At 38.4% G+C, this 11,274-nt stretch overlaps 1 protein-coding gene across 2 annotated transcripts; it reads left to right on the top strand.

Annotated features, from left to right (window-relative positions):
- Nucleotides 1–1,864: 1,864 nt before the first annotated feature.
- cdc20 (cell division cycle 20 homolog) lies at nucleotides 1,865–11,040 on the top strand. 2 transcript variants are annotated; one of them, XM_057857667.1, is made up of 11 exons: nucleotides 1,865–2,031; nucleotides 2,113–2,304; nucleotides 7,078–7,217; nucleotides 7,308–7,401; nucleotides 7,603–7,728; nucleotides 7,802–7,998; nucleotides 9,587–9,681; nucleotides 9,742–9,979; nucleotides 10,111–10,236; nucleotides 10,324–10,441; nucleotides 10,611–11,040. In XM_057857667.1, exons 2-11 carry the CDS (start codon nucleotides 2,130–2,132, stop codon nucleotides 10,775–10,777), a joined length of 1,476 nt encoding a protein of 491 aa, XP_057713650.1. In that variant the 5' UTR covers nucleotides 1,865–2,031; nucleotides 2,113–2,129; the 3' UTR covers nucleotides 10,778–11,040. The 2 variants fall into 2 exon arrangements, with proteins under 2 accessions (XP_057713650.1, XP_057713649.1); XM_057857666.1 differs by having other exon boundaries at nucleotides 2,113–2,328; nucleotides 10,611–11,039.
- Nucleotides 11,041–11,274: the final 234 nt, after the last annotated feature.

Genomic DNA, 11,274 nt, shown 5'->3' with positions numbered 1-11,274 from the left:
ACTTGATCTCAGAACCGTGAGACAGAAGTGCTAACCACTGAGTCCCCATGTTGCCTCATTATTGCATTTTATTTTATGTTGATATTATTATTTATTCATAAATACAATGTTAATAATAGCTATTTTAATTGGATTAAAAATTAGGAGAAACCGGAATACATTGTTTGCAGCCCCCAAGTAACACTCCAAAATAGTTTTTTTCATAGTATTTAACCCTTTGCATGCCATTGACTGTGATAGACCTCCAATTCATTTAAACCGGGAGGAATAGGAATCCTCATCATTCATTGCCACTGACGCCACTAGACGTTCGAACGTTCACTCGCTCCTCCAAGTCAAAATAGAATGGACGTCTAGCGCATAGGTGGAGTTTTGACTTTTGGTGCAGGGGAGGCACAACATGGTGATGACCCTGAAATGCAGTGTCAACAATAAAATTAACATACAAGAATATTTATAATAATAAGTTGAAAATGAACGTTTTTTTTGTTTCCCATAATTCTTGAGGGGAATTCTAAATCAGGCTGCTTAGGATTGCTATACTTTTCGCCAAGATCGTCATCCATTGAATATGGTATGCCCACCGGCGTCGTGTCAATGTAGTTACCCTGTCAAAATTTTATCCCCTGGGCAGAGCCACTGCACTGCACTGATTTGCTTGATTTCTGTGTTTTGGTGATGTAGTTATCTACGAGGTATTAAACATGGCCCATCCATCAAAAAAAACTTTTTTTTCCTGTTGCATAACGTAACATACACGGAACGTAAAAAAAGGCAATTTTTCACCGTTTTACTCATAGGATGACCTATAACTTTTATTACTGTAATTCAAGTCCTGTATGGAGTTTCTTCAGTTTAATAAATGCCAACGTAAAAAATATATAACTGTGGTTCTTTTCTGGCTTCAATTAATTGTTGACATAACTCATAACTAATGTGTGTGTGTTCACTCCTGCGGCCAGGGGACACAATTTTTGACTGTGGTAACTACATTGGCAAGACACCGGTGGTGGCTCTGTTGTACAATTAGCGTCTTTAGTGGGGCAAATTGAAACTCTGCTCACCATTTTCACGGTGGTCTCGAGAGTTTTCGTCGAGCGTCCACATTTTCAATCCTTGGTTCTTGCTCACTAGTTGTTGCTCCTTCGGTCCTCGAGCGGTTTTGGCTAAGCAAAGCAAATGACCGTCTAAGGTGCTAGTCAAATGATCTTTTTGAAAAATAATTTTGAACCATTATAAAAATATATGTTTATGTTCATTTCATTCATTTTTGTCTTTTGTTTTATTGCTTTACAACTTTTATAGACAATATTTTACTGGAAAATTCTTAATTTTAAAATCATATATAGGAAAGTCAATTACATGCAATGGCACTTTTCAGCCTGCCCCCCCACCCCTTAAACTCCACTTATGGTCTAGCCGCAAGTGCAGTCAGTGGCAGGATGGCAGGCAATGGAAGTTTTTTATTTTTTTATTTAATGAAGTCGTAATTCGGCTATGAAAGGTTTAAGTGAAAACTTGAGTTTGACTCGACCACACAAGGGTGAATGGGATTATTTTACTTATTTGCTTGCAATCTGGGAAACTTTGCAACGTATTTATTTTGTGTACCAGTTATATCCTTTTTTAACGTATATATATATATATATATATATATGTTGAAAATATATGTACATACATTAAGTTGGTATAGGTAGATGAGATACACTGATGAAACCGAGAGGGGAAACCCGCGACCCTTTGTCATTTATGTTATTTTGAAGATTTTTATTTTTCATAACAATTTCACCTCCTGTGCGATAGATGGCAGCATTTGCTTTTATGCTCCTAATTACTGACCATATCCGGAAGACTTCGTATCAGATTCACCAATCACGTGAACGTATTCCCAACCGGTGGGCGATGAACCAATCGTGTGGCGTTCTGATGGATTTTTAAACGGGTGGCGTCAATTTAAAAATTTTAACCATATTCTAGAGGTGAGACAAGGCTGGTCAACTTTTTCTGTGCTTACGAGAAGAGACGCAAGCAGTGAGTAAATCGTATTTTTGTCGGGGGAGGCTTCGTAGTTTGCTGTCACGACACCTTTTTAAACGTGCTAATTTCCACCAGAGACAAGAGTTTCGAGAATGGCGCAGTTCGGACTGGAGAACGACATCAGCAATACGCTAAAGTTGGACGTGCCCATTACTAATGCGCCAATTGCTCGCTGGCAGAGGAAAGCTAGCGCGTCCAACGCATCTGCGATTGGCCTTTCCCCGGGGAAGTCCACCAACATCTCCTTGAACGCTTCCAAGACTCCTGGTAAGACGCCGGCCAAAACACCAGGTAAGGCCCGGCCACGGTGAGACCTGTCCTGAGCCATTTTATAGCTTTTCGACACGCATACGACAGTGGATAGCCCATGCCTGACGAGTAGAACAATCAATGTGAAATACTGTACTTCCATTTGATTGGCTAAAAACATACTGGCGTTTACATCTGCGATATCGACCATTTCTCCTACTTTCTGGAAATATCGGCTTCTATTTTCGTTTCTCCACCTTTACAAATCATTATAAATAATTCTATCCTTCCCCCTTTCAAATTGACCAGTGCACGTCTGCGTCCAGAGAAACTGTGTTATAACAGGTTTCGTAATTCATATAAACATACCTGTCAAACCGAGGCCGTTGGCAATCTTACAAATAGTCAGAGGCGTCGGGTCCCATTAGGCAAACCAGGCAAATGCCTAGGCCCCCCAGCCAGCAGGGGCCCCCAGAGGGCCAAGAGATTTAGCACATGTAGCTTTACTGCACTGTCGCAGCAACAAGTGTAGGGAGTGTTTCAATACCATGGAATCATTTGGCAGATTATCTAATGATTCTATTTCAATCGCAATCAGCACTAACCATGTCATGTAGATTATACATGTTTAAGAAATTCCTATCATTTATTAATACCACATGATTGTTTAATGACTCAACAAGTACTCTCTGGAAAATCGTTGCCAGGTTGTTTTATGTTGATTTTCACAGGCCACCTCATTATTCATGTGACTACTTAAAGGAATGGTTATTTTTTTCCAAAAAAGTCTATTAATGGGTCTATCGTATTCCTCGTCGAATACTCTATAAGAAAAATATAACATATATGCAGCTAAACAATTTTATTAGCAAATTTAATATTCATTTCGGTCGGTAGTCCACCAACCAGTGGTTTTTACGGAATAATTTGAATTTGGTGGGTCGTAGGGCCAATCTGACTACTGATTTCACACAAAGGTATATACCTCCGCATCCGATGGTGGTATTTTTGTGTTGCTACTCTTTCTTCTATTGCTCCAAGTCCAACTGTCCCCCTTACTTGCACACGCTCGAAGGGCCCCATGTTGCCTGGGGCCCCCAGGGACCCTTGCTACGCCTCTGCAAATAGTGTCGTATGCCCTTACAAATTGGTGACTAATCTTACAACGTTCTATATAGCGTGCAATATGAAACAAAAATAAAACTCAATTTTTAAAATAATATGAATTTATTGTTAATATTGTAACATATAACCTGGTGCACTCAAAGAACAATATCTTCAGCTACATCATGATTACTCAAATTTAACAGTGACTTTTGTTCTAATTGTATGTAGCACTTTTGGTAATTTCTATTATGTCTTGATGGCTGCACTTCAGCTCCCAAATCAGTTTGACTTGAAGGTAGTTCGTTAGTGTGTCCAATTATAAATTAAAAAGGTCAATTGATAAAATTAACTTACCAATGCAACCTTTGAGTCAGAGAACATTTCTTTTGCTAATTCTGAGAAGTGATCACCAACAGTTGCAGGCAAATTGTGTTCGGCAACAAACTGGCAGAATGAAATCTCCGCTTTCGTCACTTTTCATTCTGCAGACTTCATCTTTATGACCAGTGTTGTTAATCTTACTTTTAAAAAGTAATTAATTGGTTACAAATTACTTCTCCCAAAAAGTAATTGAGTTAGTAACTCAGTTACCTGAAGGTAAGAATAATTAGTTACTTGGCAAAGTAACTGGTGTTACCTTTCATGTTTGTTTTTTCTTTAAAAAAACAAACAAACAAACAAACAAACAAACAAACAAACAAGGTAACCTTTGCTTTGTTTGGAAATCGTTTAATGTTGTGAATAAACTGTTAAAGTTGCTACCGTTTTTGCATTAGTTCCCTTCCGTCTACTTTTGACATGTTAGTTTTAAAACTGTTTCATCATTTAAAGATAGATTCAAGTCAAGATTTTGCCGATTTAGGAGTATTTTAGACAAAAAGTTATTTAAGTTCGCTAGGAAGGTTCACTACAACAGAGCCTTTCTGAGAAGTCTACTGCTTCAAAATGGCGGCTGTTTATTAACGCCGCCGTCTGTCATTTCGCATGTAGTTCTTTAAGCATTTGATTTGTAGGCTGTCGGCACCAGTCAGGAAATATTGGAGCAACCTAGCCTAGCATCGTGTTTGCTACAGTGTCACAACACTCTTCACTCTCGGTGTCTCTGACTTTTCTTACGTCCTTCAACCAATATAGTAACGCATCGTAACGCACATTGTCTCGTTGCCGAAACAGTGACAAAATCCGAACGGGGGAAGAAAAAAAAAGGTAATGCACGAAAAATGTACAGATTTTGAACGTACGGCGTACATATTTAAAAATCAGTGCTCACTTGTACAAATTACGCCGAAACCGTACAACTTGACAGGTATGTATAAATTTGACTTTCTTTACAAAAGTCACTTGCAGTCCGAGCGTCCACTCAGTAAATCACTGCGGTCAGGTAACTAAGGCTAGCCAGAACTCGTAAAAACGAAGTCGCGCTAGCCACCCCTAATTTGGATCATTGTTTGCATTATGTGCATTACGGTAATGCAAATGGGCGGCTCCACAGTGCGAGTCCCTTAGTTTTAAAATTTATATTGAAAATAAATGGGACCACATCAGGAGGACACTCGGGCACTCCTAGACTCAAAGTATTGTGATATAAAAATGATTTGGGATTTCACAATAAAAGTACTCTGAAATTGCTAATAAAGCCGTCATTTTGGCTGATTTCAAAATTTTAGAAGAAAAAAATCCGAGATACCAAGGACTGTTCCACTTCTGAGGTATACTAGACTACCCAAGACTCCAACGAAGGTACCCTCATTAAATTCTGATGTTATTTCAAAATAAAACTCCTTTAAAAAAAAAAATCATTATTCCTGTCATTTAGCCAGATTTAAAAAAAATAATTAAAAAGTAAATTAAAAAAAGATATCTGAGGACCGTTACACTTCTGAGTCATACCAGACTACCCCAAGACTCGAATTATAGTACCCTATATAGTATAGTGTCATTTAAAAAAGTACTTTGAAAATTGCTCATTACTCCTGTCATTTTGCCCGATTGAAAAAAAAAAAAAAGATAAATAAATAAATAATTAAAAAACATATCCAAAGACCGTTCCATTTCTGAGGCATACCAGACTACCCATACAATAGAATTAAAGTACCCTCATGAAATGCTGATGTCATCTTCAAAAAAAGTACTTGAAAATTGCTCATCATTACTGTTTAGCCAGATTTTAAAAAATAATAATAAAAAGCAAAACAAATCGGATATCAAAGGACAGTTACACTTCTGAGTCATACCAGTCTACCCTAAGACTCGAGTAAAAGCACCCTCATGAAATTCCCATGTCATTAAAAAAAATACTTTGAAAACTGCTCATTATTCCTGTAGCTTATTCTGATTTGGGGGAAAAAAAAAAAAAAAATCCAAAGACCGTTGCACTTAAGGGGCAAACCACACTACCCCAGTAATCGAATTAAGGTACCCTCATGAAATGCTGATGTCATTAAAAAAAAAATTCTCATTGCTCATTATTCCTATTATTTAAGGGGAAAGAAAAAAGAAAAAAAAACATCCAAGGGCCGTTCCACTTCTGAGGCATACTAGACTACTCAAAGACTCAAACTAAAGTACTCTCATGAAATTCTGATATCTGATTTTTAATATTTTTGAAATCGTGCTAAATGATCAGAATAATGAACATTTTTGAAAGACGTCACGTTTTATTTTGAAATGACACATTGGAATTTCATGAGAATTCCTTAGTTTGAGTCTTGGAATATTCTAGTATGCCTTAAAAGTAGAACGGTCCTGGGATATCTCAGATTTTTTTCCCCCATTCATTAAATCGGGCTCACTGACAGGAAGTAAGAGCAATTTTCAAAGTAGTTTTTTTAAAATGATATATCAGGTTTATATGAGTGTACTTTAGTTTGGGTACGCTAAATGTAGTAGATGTAGACCAGGGTACCAAATGCCATCTTTTGTGTGCTGTTGTCTTCGCTGCTACGAAAATACAAGAGCATTGCATTGTCTAGAATAATTGCTGAAGGGCTATATATAGTATACTGTTGAAACATGAACTTTATCAGGGTATCCGTGGGGCCTTAAAATGTCTAAAATTCTCCTAAAATCTCACAAAAGCTCCTAAATACGATTTTGAAAGATCTTAAAAATCTATTGACATTACTTTTACTAACCTGCATGAACTTCAGGCTTGCTTGTAAATGTTTCTATTTTTGAGGACGCCAAAACGTAACTACGAAGCAGAACTACCTGTGCTGCGGGGTGATTTTCCTTCAAGTCTTTCATAAGTTTGTTGCCGGTACCGATGTGGAAAGGGTCTTAAACTGTATTCAATGTGGTCTTTAAATAAAGTCTTAAATTTGGCTAGTTAGAACCTGCGGAGACCCTGTATATGTTGATCGGACTAGATTTTTTTTTTTTTTTTTTTTTTAAATCTTTGCCTGAGGGCCCCCTCCGTACCCTTGCCCTGTGTGAGGCATACTTTGTTTCCGATCAATGCAAAGTGCTAGGTGCACTTACAAAACAACTTGGTCAAATTACCTTTTAAATATTACACTATTGTTATTAATTCATTGGCTACCATTGACGGAGATCAATGTGTGACTGGGAGTGTTTGCTGCAATCATCTGCTGTAAATGGTCTTCTACCATGTGGAAAAGGGTATTGTGCACTTTCCTGACGCTGTGGGATTACCTTTGGCTTTTTTCCCCATTTTTTTATAAGGCAAGTGGCGAACAACCCCGTCAAAGAAAATGGGAGAGGACCGCTTCATTCCAATCCGGAATGATAAACAAATGGAAGTGGCGAGTTTCTTGCTCTCAAAGGCAAATCGGCCCAAGGAAGATGTTTCAGCAGCCACATCTGTAAGCGATTTGAAATTGTCATTAATTCTATCCCATCATAGAGTATACTGTGGCTTTAAGCGTAAGATCGATGATTTAGATTTTTTGCAGGACCAGAAGGAGCTTTCCCTATTGCTGAACGGATGCAATCTGGAAGAGGCCCGTATCCTGCAATTTAGTGGGAAGCCAACAGTTAACCCAGATGGTAATGTTGCCAATCTTCATCATACCAATAAAACCAAGGCTGTATGATTCATGTCACTCAATTATTTTCTGTGTCATAGCAGCGTGAAGACTGATCAGATTCGCCTATCTTCAGTCATTCACTGCTAGCTGTTTTTATCGCAGCTAACTCCTGACCTTATCTGAAGGGTACATCTAAAGAATTGTCGCGTTTGTTTTGCAGGCCAACACAACGCAATGAAGTCCCTCTACAGTCACACAGTAACACCCATGTCCAACAAAAAGACACGATACATCTATTCAACGGTCGACAAAATCTTAGACGCTCCCGCAGTTCAGAATGATTTTTGTACGTTTTGCCTGTCAGTAATGTTGTAAAACTACATTGTGTTGTACGATGTTAAATGTTTAAATTTTTTCAGATTTGAATCTGCTCGACTGGAACAGCCGTAATGTTGTAGCGGTCGCGCTCCAAAACAGTGTGTACTTGTGGGATGCCACTCGAGGAGATGTCGTCCATCTCATGACTATGGAAAATGATGCGGATTATGTCAGCTCCCTTTCTTGGACAAAAGATGGCAGCTACCTGGCAGTTGGCACCAGTGACTGTGCAGTCCAAGTCAGTTGTATTCATTACTTTTTTTCCTCTCTGTGATAGTTGAGTTGATACTGGGGGAAAAAATCTTACAACCTTTTAATTTTGTGTGTGTGTGTGTATATATGTATATATAATATATATATATTTGTATACAGTTCATGGCAGTTGCCATTTCATTTTTCTGTTTTGTAGAAGTGAAAGATGCAACAACCAATCAACATCGCAATGTGAAGTAGATTCATTTTTATAGTCCGTTTCATTGGGTCAAAGAAAAAAGTGTTGGCAACCACGCCAAGTTTGAATTAATAATAATAAAAAACTTCTGTCATTCGGCCAGTCAATGTGCTCTCAGATGCTATAACAGTGGGACCTGACTGTGCTCAAACCACGCCCCGCTCAAGTGTCTGCTTGTTATAATGTAGATAGTACTTTAAGATGTTTCCCATGTCTACAGAACTACACCCATGCCAGCAAGGCTTTATGAACGCGAGAAGCATCCCTCTCATTAGTGGCTCATTTATAGCGCGAAAAAGCCGGTCAGTTGTTGTTGGTAAATATGTACAGGCGGCTACAATTCGCTTGAAATTTATGGGATCCCTTGGCAGTATTGTAGCTGACTGTAAACATTCTCAGCCAGCCTAAAAGACAAAACACATACACATGTGAAAGATGATGGATTTGGTGGAACGGATGCTCTAATGAGGCAGCACAGCTTGAGGGTGACTTAAATGGAGAAGGTAGAATTGCGCCTAGCGGTATGAGTTTCATGCTGATTGAGCACTTCATTCTCAGCTTGTGCACGTTTTTAGAACTTCAAAGAAATTTCAAGTATTTAGAGAAAAATCATCAGAATGAGTGTCCCTTTAGATAACTAATATGTATTTTAGTTCTGCAATGATTAATCGATAAACTCGAGTAATCGATTAGGGAAAAAAAAGATGCTGCTACGAGTATTCGTTAAAGTGGCATTGTAATGGTTTATTTTGAAAGTGTTTGCATTTAGTTTTATTGATTTGGGTGGATACACTGCCCTCTTGTCTGCCTCATTTCACATGGGTGAATCCGGCTGCTCCCTGTTAAAACCAACATAAGCTTTTGAGTTTTTATGCATTTGTAATTGAGTTTATAGGTATATTCAGCTGTTTTTTTTAATTTATTTTTTATTTATTTATTTATTTTTTGTAAGAATATATGTCTGAACCATTTAAGAGCATTGTTTAAAAAAAAAAAAAAAAAAAAAATTGTAGCATTTAAGCTAGCAGACTTTAGCTTTGTAAGTTAGCCAATTGTTCTTTTGTCTGTACATAGATCCTCATTTATTCACTTTATACTGTTTGAGGCTGAGCTCAGGTATTTTAATTTCTCAAGTTCCTTATTCGAACTAACTAGTTTATCGATTAATCAACTGCTATAATAGATAGCTGCAGCCATAATGTATTTTGTTTGTGGGTTCCAATTCAAGCTGTGTTTTTGAGTGGCAAAAAATATTGTATTTTGTTTGTGCTTAAAACTATTCAAACTGATCCCCCCCCCCAATCTAGGTGGTTAAAAATTTTAAGGTCTTGTCACAGCTCACATTTATTTATTTTCAATCCTTTTGATTTCGTAGCTGTGGGACGTGGAGCGAGAGAAATGTCTTCGACAAGTAACCAGCCACTCTGCAAGAGTTTGCAGCCTAAGTTGGAATAGCCATATTCTTTCCAGGTATATAATTTAAGTGGTCCCCCAACATTCTTTAGTCACTAAGCACTCTTTCCCATCCAGTGGCAGCCGGTCAGGTCAGATACACCATCATGATGTGAGGGTGGCAGAGCACCACATCTTCACCCTGCGAGGCCACTCTCAGGAAGTGTGTGGACTGCAGTGGTCGCCTGATGGCCACTACCTGGCCAGTGGCGGTAATGACAACCTGGTGTGCATCTGGCCCGGCGTATCCCAGGCACCCCGGGCAGATGTTGACCAGTCGCTACGTACACTTAGTCTCCACAAGGGGGCTGTCAAGGTGGGCGGCAGAATTATTTCTTTTTTAAATGAAAGGATTGTTGAAGCGATTATTCAAACTATCAGATAGGTTTTAAAGAGAGAAAAAAAATCTCTTAATGTTGCAAGAGATATTTGCCTTTGTGCTTGTAGGCTTTGGCTTGGTGTCCATGGCAACCAGGCATTCTGGCATCAGGGGGTGGCACCACAGACTGTCATATCCGCATCTGGAACGTCAACAGCGGCTCATGCCTCAGTTCACTCGACACTCAATCCCAGGTAAATTTGCACTGTTTGTAAGGCACAATATTTACAGAATTTTAATATTCAGCCCAAATATTTTCTTGGAATTTGAATCAATTGTAGGTGTCAGCTCTTGCATTTGCACCCAACTACAAGGAGCTGCTCTCTGCACATGGTTTCTCGCACCATAATTTGGTAATCTGGAAGTACCCAACCATGACAAAAATTGCAGAGCTCAACGGTAAGCCTTTTCTGTTCTGAGTAGACTACTCACCTAATAGATTTGTTAGCTATTATAAGCTTGTTCTTTTGAGGGGCAAATTTTGGTCGCTAGTGGCACTGCAATGTGATCATTTACTGCCAGCGGTGTCTGTTGCCGCCAATGGGTTGATTTTATTTTTTTGCGTTAGGACACGAGGAGCGAGTTCTCAACATCGCTATGAGTCCGGACAACTCGACAGTGGCCAGCCTGGGAGCGGATGAAACCATCCGCATATGGAAGTGCTTTGAGGTGGACCCCAAGAAAAGACCCAAAAACAAGACACCCCGATCTGCCTTCACTCAATCCATAAGATAATTGGGATGAAAGGAATGCAGTTTTTCTTAATTTAATTCGTTGTTAGTTCAGTCAATAAAGTGCAGTTCTTTACTGAACTTTAAAAATGGACAGTATTTTGGTTTTCCTTTCCGTGAATGTTTGCATACTTTTTGCACTACAGAGCCAAATTAAGTCCTACACATGACATTGATTACCCATTGAGGCTGTTTTATACACCTGTACATGTTGTTTTGTGTATCTAATATGAAAATGTTTTTCCCCAATAAAAGTGTTCTTATCAAAACCTGGCTGATTTGGAAATCTACTGATGGAAAAATGCAATGGCGACCCACTGAGAATTCCCTGTACAGACACTACCTGCTTGATATAACAATACAGTATTGTGATATATCACGGAAAAACTCTACATATATAAAACATGAAAGTTTTTTATTTTATTTTTAATACAATAATAATTTTTAATACAAAGTACTGTATACAGGAATTCTGTCCTGCTAAATTTAAAATTTTATCAA

This window comes from Corythoichthys intestinalis, chromosome 14 (assembly GCF_030265065.1).
Source record: "Corythoichthys intestinalis isolate RoL2023-P3 chromosome 14, ASM3026506v1, whole genome shotgun sequence".
NCBI lineage: Eukaryota > Metazoa > Chordata > Actinopteri > Syngnathiformes > Syngnathidae > Corythoichthys > Corythoichthys intestinalis.
This window is presented reverse-complemented; position numbering and strand designations above follow the sequence as displayed.

Bases quoted from the DNA above. Each gene is read 5' to 3' on its own strand.
- cdc20 (XM_057857666.1), top strand. From the start codon at position 2,130: ATGGCGCAGTTCGGACTGGAGAACGACATCAGCAATACGCTAAAGTTG. The intron at 7,402-7,602 runs GTAATGTTGCCA...TTTGTTTTGCAG, and splicing joins GCCAACAGTTAACCCAGATG to GCCAACACAACGCAATGAAG. The intron at 9,682-9,741 runs GTATATAATTTA...TTTCCCATCCAG, and splicing joins AATAGCCATATTCTTTCCAG to TGGCAGCCGGTCAGGTCAGA.